General features: G+C 33.0%; 1 protein-coding gene across 1 annotated transcript in view; it reads right to left on the bottom strand.

Moving 5' to 3' along the window:
* Window positions 1–246: 246 nt before the first annotated feature.
* Window positions 247–20,658, bottom strand: part of ADAM2 (ADAM metallopeptidase domain 2) — a 178,714-nt gene continuing 158,302 nt past the window's right edge. The window contains exons 17-20 of the mRNA XM_088021406.1: window positions 8,364–8,441; window positions 8,009–8,144; window positions 1,668–1,827; window positions 247–280 (exon numbers count right to left, since the gene is read on the bottom strand). Of these exons, the coding sequence (XP_087877532.1) occupies window positions 247–280; window positions 1,668–1,827; window positions 8,009–8,144; window positions 8,364–8,441 (408 nt within the window). The remainder of the gene's footprint in view (window positions 281–1,667; window positions 1,828–8,008; window positions 8,145–8,363; window positions 8,442–20,658) is intronic.

Raw genomic sequence — 20,658 nt, 5'->3', positions numbered from 1 at the left:
GTAGAGAAGTTTTTAAATGGCAAATAGAAAAGTCATTTATAGTTTACTGTGTCTATGATCTCGTTTGCAATATTGAAAAATATTTTCCAATTCAATTTCATTATATGCAGCTATATGACTACCATGATTAATAAATATATTATTTACATTTATCAAATACATTAAATTTTTGCTATTTCTCTATCTCTACCTTTTATCCTTAAACTATTTTATACTCACTGTGATATGATGGATTCTGTTTTCTGGCTACTCTTTAGGTTCACTCTCACTTTCAAGTTGCCTATATGTTTCAAAATAAATATAATCACTTAAAATTATATTTTCTTTGTTCTACAAAACTCTGTGTACACTATCAATACTGAAACAGCTTTAACTTCCTATTTAGGATCTGCGACCAGCCACTACTTGAGAATATCTTGTCACTGAGAACACCTCTCAACTAGTAATCAAGACTAACATGAGAAAAAACACAGTAATATGTTTACCTAAAAATGATTTCATAATTTTCATATTCACAACAGCAGCTAAATAGATTTAAGCTTTCTTGTGATTCATCTTCTGCCATATTTATTTCTATTAATTTTACTAGCTTTTTCCCTCAAAGATATTTGATATCAGTTTTTCCACAATAAAGTCATCCAACATATGAATATTCTTTTAATGTTGACTTATGTTAACTATTTCACACACTCATATTATTTCAGCAATTTTACATAAACTTTTCAAAACATTTCTATGAAATGTATTCCCTCTTAATTGATATTATCTTATCAACTTTAAATATTTTAATAAAATTTATGTTAAATAAAATGAATAGCACATATATAAAATTCAAAAGCAGAATTTTGATATTTTATAGCAATTTCCCTGAAGAAAAGTAAACCAATTTTAATATTATTTTTATTTTTGAAGCATATTTTCAGATGCTTCTAAGGGTTTTTTGTTTGTTTTTTGTTTTTTAAAGATTTTATTTATTTTTTTGACAGAAAGAGACACAGCAAGAGAGGGAACACAGGTGGGGGGAGTGGGAGAGGGAGAAGCAGACTTCCCCCAGAGCAGAGAGCCCTATGCGGGGCTTGATCCTAGGAGGCTGGAATCACGACCTGAGCTGAAGGCAGACGCTTAATGACTGAGCCACCCAGGTGCCCCAATGCTTCTGTTTTTTAATGAAAAACTATCTGTTTTATTTTTTTCTGAAGATTAGTTTGACTATATTTTTCAGTCTATTATTTATTGACTTTTAATCTTCTCTACCTCTAGTTGCTTTATTTAACTGCCTAAAAGAATTTTTTTTAGATTTTTCTGCTTTCTTTTAATAAAATAATATTCAAAAATATTTTGAAATATATAAATATTAAAGAATAAAGTAATAATGTTTATACATATTTAATAGTTAAGATCAAAAATAAAAGGAGGTAGATAAACATTAACTAGAAATCATTTCCACTTAATTTTACCCCAACAGAGTTCAAATTGTCATAAGATTAAAATTGCTGACTTTTGAAAAAATTCTGTTATCCATTATACTAATTAATATATTATTATATTTTAATATAAATATAAATTTTAATTCTGAATTATTAGTTACATCATGATATTTATTAATAAGTCATATATATGCCAACAAATTATAAAAGTAATGAATCTTAAATATGAAATCAATATACTCGTCGCTTGTATACTCCTCAGTTCTCCATTTTTTTCTTTGGAAATAAACTTTTACCAGTGTGATAATCAGTACACAGAGAATAATAATAAAAGGAATGAGTAAGAAAAATGGCCATCTTGTAGGTTTGGAATGGTAAACATTCTCAATGTAGTTTCTTTCTAGGAGAGAAAACATCAATGATTTAAAAGCAATTACCAGGAATATAATAAAGACATTTCTACATTTTAATATGACTATTAGCATAAAAATTTTTAACTCTTTTATAATTTTATAATTCACATGTTTTTAAATGAAGTAGATAAGTTACAGCATAAGTGCCCTCCAAAATATTTCTAACTTCCATAATAGTCCTTTGCTTTGTTATTGAGGACCTTTTATTTCATAGTTTCTTTTCAGGACAGTTTGATAGTATAGATGAAAAGAAAGTGTGACCCCTGTAAAGACCAATTTTTCTCAATACCTTATTTTTAGTAAGAAATACTATACATGTTGGGCGCCTGAGTGGCTCAGTTGGTTAAGCGACTGCCTTCAGCTCAGGTCATGATCCTGGAGTCCCAGGATTGAGTCCCGCATTGGGCTCCCTGCTCAGCAGGGAGTCTGTTTCTCCCTCTGACCCTTTTCTCTCTCATTCTCTCTCTCTAAAATAAATAAATAAAATCTTTTAAAAAAAAGAAATACTGTACATGTTGTAAAATTTTCATGAGGTCCAAAGTATCTTTCATTTATTGCATTGATATGTATTTTCATGTCTTATCTAAGAAATTATTGGTTATTCCAAGGTCATGTGGAAATTTCTCTGCTTCTTTCAAGAACGTATAGAGTTTTAATTTATATGTTCAGATTTACGATTTACTTCATATAAACTGTTAAGTAAGTTGAGAATTTAAGGGTCATTTGATTTTATTTGGATATTCAATTGTTATAGTACAATGTTTTGAACTGATTTTCCTCTTTCATTGAAGTATCTGTATTTTTCTTGAAAAATTGATTAACCATATAACAATGGGTATATTTACCATTGCCACACTGTCTTCATTAATGTAACTATATGCTAAATCTACAATATAGTAAATTCAATATAAGGCAAATGGACAAAGATGTCCTTCTTTGTTAGTCTTTTTCAGTTTTTTTTTTTTGGCTATTCTGAGCACTTTTGCTAATATTTTAGAATCAAGTTGTTAATATATAAAAAGTTACATGCTTTTATGATCGGATTTTTTAATCTATAAATTTTGTTACAATTGACATCTTAGCCATAATAAACCTTCTAATAGGTAATTATGGCATATTTCTCCACTTATTTTTGTTTAACATCTGTTTACATTTCTGTTTCAGTTTCAGTGTAAAAGACATATTTTGTTAAATTTATTCCTAAAATTTGTATTTTAATAGTATTGTAAATAGTACTAATTTTAAGTTGATTTCCTTTTACTGCTGCTATTATATAGCAATACTACTGACTTTTGTTTTTGTTTGTTTATTTCAAGTTTTTACTTAAAGTCTAGTTAGTTAACATATAGTGTAATAGTGGTTTCAGGAGTAGAATTTTGTGATTCATCAATTACATATAATACCCAGTGCTCAACACAAGTGCCATCCTAAATACCCGTCAAGCATTTAGACCATCCCCCACGCATCTTCTCACAAGCAACCCTCAGTTTTTGCTCTATAGTTAAGAATCTCCTTGGGGCGCCTGGGTGGCTCAGATGGTTAAGCATCTTCCTTCGGCTCAGGTCATAATCCCAGGGTCCTGGGATCGAGTCCCAGATCAGGCTCCCTGCTCCTTGGGAGACTGCTTTTCCCTCTGCTTCTCTCTCTCTCTCTCTCCCTCTCTCTCTCTCCTCCTCCGTCTCTCATGAATAAATAAAACCTTAAAAAAAAAAAGAATCTCCTTTAAAAAAAAGAGTCTCTTAGGGTTTGCCTTCTATTTTTCCCCCTTCCCCTATGTTCATCTGTTTTGTTTCTTAAATTCAACATATGAGTAAATCATATGGTATTTGTCTTTCTCTAATATATTTCACTTTGTATTCCACCCTCTAGCTCCATCCTCCATCCACATCATTGCAAATGACAAGATTTCATCCTTTTTTATGGCTGAGTAATATTTCATTATAGCTATATCATCTATCTATATCTATCATTTTTATGTATATATATATATATATATACACATATGTAAATTTCACATCTTCTTTATCCATTTATCAACTGATGGACACTAAGGCTATTTCCATAATTTTTGTAGATAATTATAAATATTTTTGTAGATAATTATAGATCCACATTGTAGATAATGCTGCTATAAATCTTGGGGTCCATGTGTCCCTTCAAATCAGTGTTTGTAACCTTTGGGTAAACACCTAGTAGTGCAATTGCTGGGTCATAGGGTAGTTCTAATTTTCACTTTTTGAGGAACCTCCATACTGTTTTCCAGAGTGGCTGCACCAGTTTGCATTCCTACCAACAGTGTAAGAGTGTTCCCCTTTCTCCACATCCTCACCAACATCTGTTGTTTTCTGTGTTGCTACTTTTAGCCATTCTGAGAAGTGTGATGTGATATCTCATTGTAGTTTGATTTGTATTTCCCTGATAATAAGTGATATATGAGCATATTTTCATATGTCTGTTGGCCATCTGTATGTCTTCTTTGGAAAAAATGTCTATTGTGTCTTCTGCCTATTTCTTAACTGGATTATTTGGTCTTTGGGTTTTGAGTTTGATAAGTTCTTTATAGATCTTGGATACTACTGACTTTGAAAATTTCCTTTGACCTTTCAAAAACACTTCTAGAAGTATTTTGCAGATTCCTTAGGATTTTCTATGTACTTCACAACATCTGAAATTCCATTTGATGCTTTCTAATAATCTTTATGCTCCTGATTTCTTCTTTTTTGCTATTGCACTGACTAGGATTTATGGGAAAATGTTGAATAGACATAGTGAGAACATAATTTGTTGCCTCATTTTCAACTTGTTTTTTGGAAAAACAATGTATTTCATCATAAGATTTATTAACTACATTTTCTTTTGATTTTTTTAAGATTTTATTTATTTATTTATTTGAGAGAGAGAGAGAGAATGAGAGAGAGCACGAGATGGAAGAGGGTCAGAGGGAGAAGCAGATCCCTGCTGAGCGGGGAGGCTGATGCGGGACTCGATCCTGGGACTCCAGGATCATGACCTGAGCCGAAGGCAGTGGCTTAAACCAACTGAGCCACCCAGGCACCCCTCTTTTGATTTTTTTATCAGATTAATCAAGTTTACTTCTGTTAGTTTGCTGCTTTAAAAAATTCATAAACAGATGTTGAATTTTTTGTCAAATGATTTTTATGCATCAAGTGAGAAAATCATGTACTTTTTAAAAATAATTTTGTTGTTTTGGTGAATTGCACTGATTGACTTTCAAGTGATTAAGGAGACTTGCATTTCTAAGATAAACCCCAACTAGTCTGGATTACTATTCTTTTAATATAGATAGGTAAAGAACATGAGCTAATATTTTGTTAAGAATGTTTACATCTATGTTTATAAAACATATTGTTCTGTAATTTTTCTATGTTAACTTCCTTGTCTGGATTTGGTATTAGGGTTATATTTTCCTCATACAATTAGGTGAAGAAGTCCCCCCACGTGTTTTTTATTTTTTTAAGATTTTAATTATTTATTAGAGAGAGAATGAGCAGGTAGAGGGGGAGCAGAGGGAGAGGGAGAAGCAGACTCCCCATGAGCAGGAAGCCTTATGAGGGTGATCCCAGGACCCTGAGATCACAAACTGAGTCAAAGGCAGATGCTTAACCAACTGAGCCACCCAGGTGCCCCCCTACCAGTTTTTATAAAATGGTATTTTTTCCTTGCAAAATTTTTCTGGAATTGACCTGTGAAACCATCTATACCTGTGCTGGGGGGGGAGTGTTTATTTTTGTTGGTAGTGATACTTAAAAATTATAAACCCATAGATCAAAGAAGTTTTAATTCTGGTCTGTTGGTTATATCCTTTGATTTATAATTCCTTTTCCAAAAGGAACAGTCATTTTTTATAGCTGAATAGCTTTATCAGCCTTGCTTCTTGCCCATACCTAATTGGGACTCAAATAGCTTAAGTACTATCTTGATTACTTTTAGTTGAGTTGATACAATTCCTTTAAAATGTGTGGGTTTATTGTGTGTCAAATAAAAAATATACCCCATTAATCAAAGACTATGTCCACAAATCTTTTTGAGATAAGCCTTTTTCTATTCTGGACCTTGGTGAGGCTGCTATGGGATAACTGACTTAAGATTCTTCATAGCCTTATTGTTTGAGAGTTTTTAGAAGCATTCTACAACACTTAGAAGACCTTTTGCATAGATTAAGATGTATAAAATGCATCACTGCTTTTATGAAGTTTAAAAAAAAGGGTCTTACAGTCACATTCTTGATTTAATTTTTAACTGAGGTCAAATTTTTTTGTTCAATATCTCAAATTTAGTTTTTAACCATTTCTTACAATAAGAAGGTTTTGCTGGAAGAGAGTCTAGGGATAAGAATGTTTTATTTTCAAACTAAACAAAAATCAAAACCCAAAACCCCCAAATCCTGTCTTTTGTATTGATCTACATTTTACTTGAGAACTGAAATATTTTTCATTATTTCTTTCTTCTCATGTTTTATCATAGGTTACTTAAATCACCTACTGGAAATCTTTACAATCTACCTGGAAATCTTGCTGACCAGAACCAACAAATTCTATTTTCCACATTACCACAGGCAGCAGTGATGACAAACAATTTACCACTTCATAATAAATGTCCTTATTTCTCCAACTTCTAAAAACATGTTTTTAAGCTGTCTTTGGATTGCTCACCAATAATATTCTCAAGACAATTTCAACAATATACTAAAAGCCTTCAACAATTTCTTAGAGGTCTTTCTACCTTCTGTGCACCATTCAGTTCCAAAGCTAATGCCACATCTTAGATTCTTTTTATATAAATATACTCTCTGATTACCAAGTTGTTTTATATATATATATATATATATATATATATATATATATGTATATATATATAATAGAATACATACACACAAAAATGTTTTCATATATATATATATATATATATATATATATAATGAGAGAGAGAAAGAGAGAGATGTAAGATGTGCAGGAAACTTCTCCCAAATGTAGTAATTTATATTTTTAAGATTTTATTTATTTATTTGTCAGAGAGAGAGAGCACAAGCAGGGGGAGTGGCAGGCAGAGGGAGAAGTAGGCAGAGGGAGAAGCAGGCTCCCACTGAGCAAGGAACCTTATGCAGGACTTGATCATGACCTGAGCCAAAGGCAGACTGAGCTACCTAGGCATCCCCAAATATCATAATTTAAAACAATCATTTAATTTTGTTCATTTTGTGTGTCATGAATTTGGATAATTTGTATTTTGTGTCTCAGTGTATTCAAATTTCAAATAGGGAAGACGATTTTCAACAGAACGAGTGTTCCAATAATAGGAGATGCAAGAATTAGTATTCTAAAAAACTAAGAATCTCACTTCTATACATTTTATTGATCAATTACATCACTAAGGTCAATTTGAAATGATATGTGTGTGCTCAAAATCTGCTTTAATTATCATAAATTTAGGTTTTTATATAAAGTCTGGCCCTAAGCATCATTGGATATGCTGGATTATTCTAAAATCCATCCCTCTTTGTACAAAAAAATTGTAGGAAGCTACTTTGGACTTCTAGTTATATTTGGCCAATAGGAATAACTGGATAACATTTGGAGGGTCAGAGTAATGAAATATTCATGGTATTTATCCCCTTGCCTCTGCAGCATCTCCCATAGTGGCTGCATATGCTCTATACCTCTACCTCATTCTGGTCGGTACCTCTCCCTATGATTTAGATCCTGTTATGTAGCCCTGACCATACAGGTCAGGTCATGAAGGTGCCTCAGATTTTGGTTCTAGTAATACAACCTCTTTTCGTTGTCCTTCTAGACCTAAGAAGTGGTAGTGGATTCCTGTGTTGCCTCAAGATTCTCTGATTGGCTTTCAACTCTGCCATTATGTGTTAGCTGATGCCTTATATTGAATTCCTTCTGTGTTAAAGACTAAAATGATTTCTATTTTACTGCCTGGGCCTTTACTGATATATCTTATTTATAATATATATTACATATATTCTATTACTCTTTACAGTAAAACACAAACTAGCTTTATATGTCTTATTATTTGATGCCCATATATAATCTAAATATAGATTGATAGACAAATAAATAAAATGTTATTTATTTTTTTAAACTTAATAAATTAAAATATTGTTTTAGTTATCTTTTCCTTGCCATTAATACTTACCAGAACTGGCTAAGCGAGCTACAGGCGGAAAATTGCCACTGTCAATACTCCCACCAATCCATGCATCATCACTAGTTTGGCAATTAGGAGGTAAATATGAGGGGTTACAATGACAGTTCTTTTTATTATTGCATATCTGTAACCAGGAGAAATATCACCTTATGAGATAGGTAGCTATAATTATTTGTGTTCCAGTAGAATTTTAAAATAATACTTAGAAGACAAATCTTCTTATGTGTTTTATGAGTATATAAATGTGTGTGTGTGTGTGTGTGTGTGTGTGTGTTATTATGTGTTTGTTTTGTAGGATTATTCTCAATGATTTCTATCCTCACATCATATTACTGGTACTTACACCCTGTTCATTGCATTTTCTTGGAGTACAATCATAATCCAGGTATGCAGCATCTACACATTCTTTATTCCTACAAACCTAAAATGAAAATAAGCCAAAGTAAATTAACTGAAATAACATCTGTATTTTACATTTCACTAAAAGAATTCTATATTATTCTGACATAAGAGATCTTCATTTAGCAATAAGTGTTAATACACTAAGTGATTAATTTATAGTGTTACTATGTTTCCAGCACTAGATGAGATTCTGATTATCTGATAGTAAAGAAAACCACAAAAGTATCTTCCCTTCTTATACTGGGATAAAAGGTACAGACATGAAATAAATAAAACTGGAGATAAATATGTCACAAATACTATAACAAAGTTTAATGAAACAATAAAGTACAGGGAATTTATCTGGTATGTGAGAATAGTTTTAACTTTCTTATCAAGTCTGGATGTTGAACAGGACTTAGTCAAGAATAGAAATGAAGAGTGCCTAAGTAGCACAGTTGCTTAAGTGTCTGACTCTTAGTTTCAGCTCAGGTCTGATCTCAAGGTTGTGATATCAAGCCCTGCAACAGGATTCACGCTCAGTGTGGAGTCTGCTTGAGTTTCTCTCTCCCTCTGCCCCTCCCCCCTAAAATAAACAAATAAGTAAATAAATCCTTAAAAAAGAATAGAAATGAAAGAAAAAGTACTTATAGGAAAAGAAACAATATTTAAAACGACCCTACACTGAAAGATAGTATAGAAATTTGAGAAATATTGACAGCAGCATAGCTACTACACAGAGAAGAACAATTCAATCATTAATTCACTAATTGAGTCCTATAATGTGCCTGCCCTGAAAACACACCAGTGAACAACAACAAAAAAAATCTCATATTGTTCATATTGCAATGAAAGATATAGAAATACACAAGTAAAAAGGCCAGATGTGATGTGATAAAAATTGTTATGGCAAAAGTGTGTGGGGCCCTACACTCTTAAAGCAGAAAGTCAGCCTATAACTTACAAGCAATTGGTTGTATTTAGAGATTTTATTGGAAGATGGAAAGTTGATAAAAGTAGGTTTTAGAAAAGAGGATTGAAAGGGCAAGAGAAAATGGACAGATGAATTAAGATACTATTATAGGAGTCCAGGAAAATGATAACCATAGAGTGAAATTGAGCGGCTGTGGTGTAAGGAAGATCCATGGTTGTATTTGAGATATAGTTTAGAAGTTTAATCCACTGAATTATAATTATGGATTTTATATGGAGGATGAAAAAAAAACAGGTCAATGACACCAAGGTTTCTGGCTTATCTAACACTTGGTGGTGGTACAACCAAATGAGGTAAGGAAAGTTAAACAGAAAGCTCAAAGTATAGAAATTGTTTTTTGAAATTTCTTTCAACTATGCTTCATATTTTTTTTTAAAAAATTAAAAATTTACTGCCCTCATGGAAAGGCTCTGAGTGACATGGCAAACCAAAGAACATGTAATTGGATATACTGTTTTTATAAAAATGTTTTCTAAATAATATTATCAATATTTCTTTGGGATTATTTCCTCTTAAAAATATATGATCATCATATGCTATTTTTTAAGATTTTATTTATTTGTTTTTTTAGAGAGAGAGAGAGCAGGGGAAAGGGGAGAGAGAGAGAGAGAGGGACAAGACTCCATACTCAGTGTAGAGCCCAAGGTGGGGCCAGTCTCATGGTCTGAGATCATGACCTGAGCCGAAACCAAGAGTGAGATGCTTAACTGACTGAGCCACTGAGGCACTCCCATAATATACTAATTGTTAAAACCAGAGAATGAGTCTGCTCAAATACGTTTTGCTAAACCTTACTATATATGGAAAAATATATCATTAAAGGTGTTTGATAACTTTGGCCATCCATAACTCTGTTTAAGACTTAGAAGGAAATATACTGATGATAAATACATGGCCAGGTTATTCTGAGGGGTTGTGGTAATAGTGTAAAAGTTCTAGCTCTAGATATAGACTAGCATTGCTATAGTTAGAAATATATGTTTTCTGTTAAAATGATGCCTTAACATCTAACTAGCACTTGGCAGAGAAGTTAAATATATAATTTGCAGAGCTGTTGTCCAGAAGAAGATAAACTTAACTCTCAGAGCCATTAAATAAATTCTATGAACCAGAGAGAAAAAAGTTAAGAAGAGATTGTTGGTATTATGAGTATTCTGTTTGTGCAATAGATTTTTTTTCTTTTACTTGAACATGATTATTTCAATTGTACAATGCAGAAAGGCTAGGGGAAAACATTATCGAAAGTGGGGAGCTAGCTACAAAACTACAGAAGTTATTTATCACCATATAATAATAATATAAAGAAAACAATGGTTCTTCACCAAAGTCTTTGAAACAGATATTTAAAAATTTGGCTGGAAATAAGAAAAATGATGCAGCTTCCTATTCCTCTCACTATGGTAGAATTAGATTCTGTAGAATTCTTCTTGTATAGAGAAATTAAAATAAGGAATAAAATGAATTATGTACACATATTCTTTAAAAAGAACACATGGCTGTACCAGAGACAAAGTAAAAATTATTTTTAGGTTCACAAAATATGAGACAATGTGATTCCACAAAACTAACCAAAAATTAAAGCCAGTATTCCTTCACTGGACATCAGTGACCTAGCACATAGGCTTTAAATGATCATGTTTACCCTACACCAGAGACAGAATGACAAGAAGATTTTACCAAATACTGAAAAAATAATCTGGAAAGTGGCATCAATAAAATGGTGCACTAAGAAGTCCCAAGTTCTTGTTTTCCATTGGAGATATTTAGAAGAAGAAGAAGAAGAAGAAGAAGAAGAAGAAGAAGAAGAAGAAGAAGAAGAAGAAGAAGAAGAAAAAGAAGAAGAAGAAGAAGAAGGAGGAGGAGGAAGAGGAGGAGGAGGAGAAGAAGAAGAAGAAGAAAGAAGAAACAAGAAGTAGAAAAGGAGAAGGAGAAGAACTAGAAAAAAAAGAAAGAAGAAAGAAAGAAGGAGAAAGAAAGAAAGAAAGAAAGAAAGAAAGAAAGAAAGAAAGAAAGAAGAAAGGAAGGAAGAAAGAAAGAAAGAAAGAAAGAAAGAAAGAAAAAAGAAAGGAAGAAAGAAAGAAAGAAAGAAAGAAAGAAAGAAAGAAAGAAAGAAAGAAAGAAAGAAAGAAAAAGAAAACCTGGCTAAAATAACCAATTGGAACTCTAGAAAGGCAATGGTCTACAGCAACAGAGAAAATGCCCAATCAAGAATTAGCCACATTCAAAATGGTAAAAAAAAAAAAAAAAAAAAAAAAAAAAGCCCTGACAACTGAGAATTCTATATCCAACAAAACTGTCCTGAATTTGATGGGGAAATTAATACATTTTCAGATTAAAAATGAACAAAATTTTAAAAATTGAGGGAATTTAATATCATTAAGACCTAGCTGACAAAAAAATACTAAAGGGAATCCTTCAGGATAAATAAAAGGTTACTAGCCTGTAACTAGAGTTTATATAGAGAAATAAAGATCTCCGGTAAAGTTAAATAAATGGTGAAAGTATAAAAATTTGTATTATTGTAATTTTCATTTATAACTCAATTTTGAAAATTTCTGTGAGATTCAAAAGATAAATGCACAAAATTAAATAATTATAAATCTATGTTAATGGATACACACTATATAAAAAATAATTTTTGACACCAAAAACAAATGTGGAAGGCAGAGCTCTACAAGAGTGGAGGTTTGTGTGTACTTAATTTATTTGGTATCAATTCAAATTAGATTGTTATAAGTTTAGGATGTTATATGTAATCCCATGGTAACCACAAAGAAAATATCTATAGAATACACACAAAAGAAAATGAGAAAAGAATCAAAATGTGTCACTACAAAACATGAACTAAACAAAACTGAAAGTGGTAATGGGGAAATGAGGTACAAAAAAGCTACAGGAAATAAAATAAAATAAAAAACAAATAATAAGATGGCAAAAGTAAGTCCTTCTCTATCAGTAATTACATTAATGTTACTGGATTAAATTTCCCAATCAAATACCATGGATTGGCAAAATGGATAACATTGCTCAACCATATGCTAAAAGAGACTCTCTCTGCAAGAAACTCACTTGATAGCCAATGACACAAATATGTTGATATTGAAAGGATGGAAAAATACATTCCATGTAAATAGTAACAAAAGGGAATGGAAATAGCTGTAATAATATCAGACAAAATAGATCTTAAATCAACTACCATTACAAGAAAAATAAAAGTATATTCTAGATTAATAAGTGATCCATTTACCAGAAAATATACAAATTATAAACATGTATGTACCAAACATCAAAGCTCCAAAATAATGACACAGACAGACAAAATTGCTGGGAGAAATAGACAGGTTCTACAAAGCCTTCAATATCCCACCTTTGAAAATAATGGGACAGAAGATCAATAAGAAAATAGAGGATTTAAACAACACTATATACCAATTAGACTTAATAGACATATATAGAATGTTGCTTGACAACAGCAAAATACACATTTGTCTCAACTGCACATGGACATTGCATATATTAGTCCACATTTTAGTCACAAAAAATTCTTAATAAATTTAGAAGTTTGAAATCAAACAAAGTATTTTTTCTGATTAAAGTGAAACTACAAATTAAAAGCAGAAGGAACACTGGAAAATTGACAAATATGTGGAAATTATCACATATTAAATAAAAAATTGGTCACCAAAAAGAAACAAGGGAAATTATAAAATATTCTCAAACAAATGAAAACAAAAACACAATACACCAGATTTATGAGATACAGGAAAATGCTGCTGACAGTTATTTTTAACTATAAAACAATTATCTTAAAAAAGAAGTATTTTAAATCAACAACTTAAACTTGCAGCATCAATCAATAAATAAAAAAACAAACAAACACAAAGGCAGCAGAAGGAAGAAAATAATAAAGATTAGAACAGAAACAAAAAAATAGAAAAAATAAGAGAATAAAAAATTAAATACCAACAAAATTGAAAAAACTTTTACCTAAAATGACTAAAATAGAGAAATAATATTCAAATAATTAAATTACAAATGAAATTGGGGACATTGCTATCAATTCTACAGAAATAACAAGCTTTATAAGATGAAAAACTGAGAGCCAACATTTGGATAAGCTAACAAAATGAACAAATGTTTAGGAACACCCCATCTACCAACACTGAATCACAAAGAAATAGAAAGTCTGACTAGATCTGTTAACCATAAAGAGATTAAATCAGTAATCACAACACTTGAAACAAAGAAAATTCCTGGACCAGATACCTTCACTGGTGAGTTTTACCAAATATTTACAGAAGAGTTAAATCAATCTTTCTCAAACTCTTCCAATAAATATAACAAGAGAGTGCACACCCAGATGCATTCTATGAGGCCAGAATTATCCTAATACAAGAACTAAGGACACTATAATAATGAAAAATTATAAACAAATATTGATTATAAATATTAATAGAATGTCCTCAACAAACACAAGTAAACAGGATTCAACAGATATTTTTAAAAATTGTATATCATGACCAAGTGGGAATAATTCATGGAATATGAAAATGATTCAACATACAAAAATCAATGTAATACACCACATGAAAGGAGTAAAGGGAAAAAAAACACACAACCATCTCCATTGAAGCAGAAAAATTGTTTGACAAAATTGAACCTTTTAATTATAAAAAAATCTAACAAATTAGGAGTAGAAGAAAATTCCCTCAATATAGTAAGGGCTATCTATAAAGCTATACTTCCAGGGAAGATGGAAGAGTAGGAAAATCTTAAATGTACCTCTTCCCATGGATACAACTAGATAACACCCACATCAGTGTAAATAACCCAAAAAATGACCCGAAGACTGGCAGAACAGATTCTCCACAGCCAACTGTAGAGAAGAGACCATCTCAGCGAGGGTATGAAGGGCAGAGATATGATCCAGAGAAACAAACCTGTGAGACTGACTACAGGAGGTAGAGACATCTCAGATGTGGAGAGAGAAGAGAAACAGACTCTCACACTAGAAAGCTCAGGCAAGGGGAACTCACATGGGAAAGACAAATCCTGACAACATTCGGCTTTGAACAACAGAGGGCATAATTTCACAAGAGTTTACGATCAATCAGTGGGGCTTAACACTTGGAAGTTTAAAAATCACTGGGATTGGCTCTGGGAGAGCCAGAAGGTGAGAGGAAATTTGAGTCCCTGTCCTTAAAGAGATAGCACAACAAACAGCCCCATGGAGATGGAACACAGAAAGCAGTTTTAAAAACACCTGGGGTATGAAGATACAAATGTAGTGATCTGAAGGGGTACTTGCACCCCAATGTTTATAGCAGCAATGTCCACAATAGCCAAACTATGGAAAGAGCCAAGATGTCTATCAACAGATAAATGGATAAAGATGTGGTATATATGTACAATGGAATATTATGCAGCCATCAAAAAAAAACCCACAACGAAATCTTGCCATTTGCAACAATGTGGATGGAACTAGAGGGTATTATGCTAAGCGAAATAAGTCAATCAGAGAAAGACAACTATCATATGATCTCACTGATATGAGGAATTTGAGAAACAAGACAGAGGATCACAGGGGAAGGGAGGGAAAAATGAAACAAGATGAAACTGGAGAGGGAGATAAACCACAAGAGACTCTTAATCTCAGGAAACAAATTGAGGGTTGCTGGGAGGGATGGGGTAGCTGGGTGATGGACATTGGGGAGGTTATGTGCTATGGTGAGCACTGTGAATTGTGTAAGACTGATGAATCACAGACCTGTACCCCTGAAAAAATAATAAATTATATGTTAATTAAAAAATTAAAAGAATTAAAAAACACCTGGGGTATACAAGAGGGAGATTTATTTACTAATCTCAGAGCCTGAGCTGGAAGGGAAGGATCTTTCAGAGACTTCTCCAGGAACAATGGACCTGGCAGGCACCATTTCTCTCAGCCTAGATACACAGACCTATGGGAAACAGTGCAGCACCAATGCTAGTTTGCTAGTTTGCTAACAGGTCACCCTGCCCCTGCATTCTCCTGCAGATATGCCCTTTCCCACCAGGTCTTATCTCAGGTTTCCTCCAATAGCAGCCCCACATAAACCTTCCTAACACTGCACACCCTGCCCCTAAGTTCTTCAAACTTGCCCCCTCCAATATGCCTTTGACCAGTGCCCATCCAAAGTGGTACCACAAGCCTGGCAGTATGCAAGTTGTCCCAACAGGGGTCAGTGCCACTCCAAAGTGACTCCTGCTCTGGGAAGAGAGGAAGATAACCACACATCCCAGTTCCATTGCAGCCCCAGTCTAACTGCAGGCCCTGTCCACAAAGCTTCTCAGGGGACAACACAGGGAAAATGTCCTGCAGTTTGGTGCTAACACGTCTCTGAGAAACTCTTGGTCTGACCCAACTCAAGCCCAGGGTATCCCCAGATTGGCCCCCTAACTGCACAGGGACCGAATCCTGCCCATGACAGGCAAAGAGTACTAAGGCAGGTGATTGCCATGAAGGCAAAAGCAGATCAGCCATAATAGTAGGGTGCATAAAATGAACCTAGGAGATACCCTTGTAAACAGGGGACATTGCATGGCAGGGCACTATAGGACCTCTTCTTCATAAAGCCTCTACTTTCTAGAGCAGGACAAATAGCTTCCCTTCCTAACACATAGGAACAGACACAAAGAGGTAGACAAAATGAGGAGACAGAGGAATATGTCCCAAATGAAAGAAAAGGACAAAATCACAGCAAGACACCTAAATGAAATGGAGAAAAATAATATGTCTGAAAGAAATTTTAAATGAATGCTCATAAAGATACTTATTGGACTTGAAAAACGAGTGGAGGACGTCAGTGAGACCCTTAACAAAGAGATAGAAAACATTTTTAAAAATCAGAGATGAAGAATTCAATAACTGAGATTAAAAATACACTAGATGGGGGTGCCTGGGTGGCTCAGTTGATTAAGTGTCTGCCTTTGGCTCAGGTCATGATCCCAGAGTCCTGGGATCGAATCTTGCATCCAGGTCCCTCCTCAGCAGAGAGCCTGCTTCTCTCTCTCCCTCTGCCTCTCTCCACTCTCTTCTTTCCTGCTCTTGCTCTCTCTCCTCTCAAATAAATAATAAATAATTTTTAAAGTACAGTAGATGGAATAAATAATAGACTATATGAAGGAGAAGAATGGATCAGCAACCTGGAGAAAAGAATAATGTAAAGCGATCAAGTGAATAAGAGAAAAAATAATAAGAAATGAAAACAAACTTAGGGAAATCAGAAACACCTAAAAGTGTAATCACATTTGCATTATGGGATCCCAGAAAGAGAAAAGGTGGCAGAAAATTTATTTGAAGAAATAATGGTAGAAAATTTCCTGAATCTAGGGAAGGAAACAAAAATCCATATTCCAGAGGTACAAGCAGCCCCCACCAAAATCAATCTAAGAAGGTCTACAACAAGAAACATGGTGATTAAAGTTGCAAAAAAAAAAAAAAAAAGAGTAATGAGGAGAATTTTAAAAGGAGCAAGAGAAAACAGTTACATACAAGGGAAACCCCATAAGGCTATCAATTGATTATTTAGCAGAAACTTTTAGGCCAGAAGAGACTAGCATGATATATTCAAAATACTAAAAGGAAAAAAAAAAAAGCTGTGACCACACTCTATCCAGCAAGCTTATCATTCAGAATAGAAGGAGAGATAGTTTCCCAGATAAACAAAAGTTAAAGGAATTCATGGCCACTAAACCAGTTCTACAAGAAATGTTAAAAGGGACTCTTTGAGTGGAAAGGAAAAACCTTAAGTAGGAGTAAGAAAAGTAGGAAGCACAAAAGCAGTAAAAATAAGTATATCTATAAAAATGAGTCAAGGTAGGAGGACAAATGACATAATGAGCACTGGGTATTATATAAGATTAATGAATGACCTTTACCTCTGAAACTAATAATACATTATATGTTAATTAATTGAATTTAAATTAAAAAAATAAAATAAAGAGTTAAAGGATTCACAAAATAAGAGGATGTAAAGGATGATGCTATATACTTAAAATTTAAAGAGTAAATAATGAGTTCAATCTTAAGCAACCATCAACTTAATATAGACTGCTATATGCTAAGGATGCTATATACAAACATAATGGTAACCATGAATCAAAAGCCAATAATAGAGGTCCATAAAATAAAAAAGAATCCAAATATATCACTAAAGAAAGCCAGCAAATCATGAGAGAGCAAGAGAAGAAAGGAACAGAGAACTACAAAAACAACCATTAAACAAGTAACAACATGGTAATAAGTACATAGCTATCAATAATTATTTTGAATGTAAATGGACTAAATGCCACAATCAAAAGATACAGGGATAGGTGGCTCAGTCAATTGAGCATCCAACTCAATTTTTGCTGAAGTCATGGTCTTGGGGCTGGGATAGGGCCCCATGTCAGGCTCTTTGCTCAGCAGGGAGTCTGCTTGAAGATTCTCTTCCTCTCCTCCTCCCCCCCATTAACACACACACTCCCAAATAAATTTTTTAAAAAGATGTAGAGTGACAGAATGGATAAAAAAGCAAGACCCTTCTATATGCTGCCTAAAAGAGACCCATTTCAGACCTAAAGACACATGCAGATCGAAAGTGAGAAGATAGAAAAGCAATTATTATGAAAATGGAAGTGAAAAGAAAGCCACGGTAACAATATTTATACTAGACAAAATAAAATTTTAAAACAAAGAATGTAATAAGACAAAAAAGGACACAATATAGTCATAAAGGGAAGAATTCAACAAGATGTAACAATTCTAAATATGTATGCAACTAACATGGGAGCATTCAAATACATAAATCAGCTAATAACAAACACAAAGGAAGTAATCAAAAGTAATACAATAATAGTAAGAGACTGTAACACTTCATTTACATCAATGGATCCAAACAGAAAATCAAGGAAACAGTGGCTTTGAATGGCATATTAGACCAGATGAATCTAACAGCATATTCAGAACATTCCATCCTAAAAAACAGAATACACGTTCTTTTCAAGTGCAATTAAAACATTGCCCAGGATATATATTAGAACAAAACAAATCTCAACAAATTCAAAAAAATCAAAGTCATACCATTCATTTTTCATATCTTCTGACTGCAGCGTTAGGAAACCAGAAATCAACCACAAGAAGAATGTGGAAAGAACACAAATAAAAAGAGATTAAATAACATGCTACTTAACAATGAATGGGTCAACTAAGAAATCAAGAAGGAAATTTAAAAAATACATAAAGACATATGAAAATGAAAACACAATGGTCCCAAATCTTTGGGATTCAGCATAAGGTGTTCTAAGAGGAAAGTCTGTAACAATACAGGCCTACCTCAAGAAGCAAGAAAAATATCAAATAAACAACCTAACCTTACACCTAAAGGAGCTAAAAAAAGAAAACAAACAAAACGCCAACCCAGGAGAAGGAAGAAAACAATAAAGATTAGAGCAGGAAAAAAAAATGAAATAGGAACTTAGAGAACAATAGAACAGATCAGTAAAACCAGGAGCTGATTCTTTGGAAATATCAACAAAACTGGTAAAACTTTATCCAGACTCAAATAAACAAAATCAGAAATTAAAGAGGAGAAATAACTGACATCACAGAAACTCAAACGTTTATGACAATATTACAAAAAATTATTGCCAAAAATTGGACAACATAGAAGAAATGGATAAATTCCCAGAAACATGATTTCCCAAAACTGAATCAAGAAGAAATAGAATATTTTAACAGATGGAAAACCAATGAAATCAGTAAAAAAAAAAAAAAAAACCTCCCAACAAATAAGTTCAGGACCAGGGGCACCTGGGTGACTCCTTTTGCCTTTGGCTCAGGTCATGATCTTGGGGTTCTGGGATTGAGCCCCATGTTGGTCTCCCTGCTCAGCAAGGAGTCTGCTTCTCCCTCTTCCTCTGCCCCTCCCCCCACTCACCTTCTCTCTCGCTCTGTCTCAAATAAATAAATAAAATCTTTAAAAAAAATGTTCAGGACTAGACGACTTCACAGAGGAATTCTACCAAACATTTAAAGAAGAGTTAATACTTATTCTTCTCAAACTACTCAAAAAAAAATAGAAGAGGAAGGAAAACTTTCAAATTCATTCTATGAGGCTAGCATTACCCTGATAACCAAACCATATAAAAACGCTACAAAAAAAAGAGAGAGAGGGAGAGAGAAAGAAGAGAGTAAGAATGAGAATTACAGGTCAATATCTCTGATGAACATAGCTGCAAAAATCCTCAACAAACAAAAAAATTCCTCAACAAAATGTTAGCAAACTGAATCTAACAACATATTTTAAGAAATCATTCACCACAATCAAGTGGGATTTATTCCCAGGAAGCAAGAGTAGTTCAATATTCACAAATCAGTCAATGTGATGCATCACATCAATAAAAAAAGGATAAAAATCATATGATCATTTCAATAGCTGTACAAAAGCATTTGACAAAGTACAAAATCCACTCACAATAAAAACCCTCAGCAAAGTAGGTTTAGAGAAAACATACCTCAGCATAACAAAGTCCATACATGAAAAACCCACAGCTAGCATCATCCTCAACAGGGAAAAACTGAGAGCTTTCCCCCAAGACTTAAGCAAGACAAAAATATCCATTCTCACTACTTTTATTCAACATAGTACTAGAAGTTCTAGCCACAGCAATCAGACAACAAAAAGAAATAAAATTAGTAATGAAGAAGTAAAACTTTTACTATCTTCAGATGACATAATATTATATATAGAAAATTATAAAGAATCCACCAAAAAACTACTAGAACTGAAAAATCAATTCAGTAAGTCACAGGATACAAAATCAATATACAGAAATCCATTGCATTTCTATATACTAATAATGAAGTAATAGGGAAATTAAGAAAACAATGCATTTACAATTACATCAGAAATAATAGAATACCTTGTTATAAACTTAACCAAGGAGATTAAAGATTTGTATTCTGAAAACTATAAAACACTGACGAAAGAAATTGAAGATGACACAAATAGATATTCTATGTTCATGAACTGGAAAAACAAATATACTTAAAATGTCCATACTCTCTAAAGCAATCTAAAGATTTAATGCAATCCCTATCAAAATATTAACAACATTAGGGTGCCTAGGTGGCCCAGTTGGCTAAATGACCATCTCTTGATTTTGGCTCAGGTCATGATTTCAGGTCATGAGATTGAGCCCCAGGTCAAGCTCTACACTGAGTGTGGAGCCTGCTTAAGAG

The sequence above is a fragment of the Eumetopias jubatus genome, unplaced genomic scaffold (assembly GCF_037043125.1).
Source record: "Eumetopias jubatus isolate StellerSeaLion01/CBP00866 unplaced genomic scaffold, mEumJub1_p1.0 scaffold_2, whole genome shotgun sequence".
In the NCBI taxonomy this organism is placed as follows: Eukaryota; Metazoa; Chordata; class Mammalia; order Carnivora; family Otariidae; genus Eumetopias; species Eumetopias jubatus.
The sequence above is the reverse complement of the archived record's forward strand: the minus strand, read 5'-3'. Positions and strand labels throughout refer to the sequence as shown.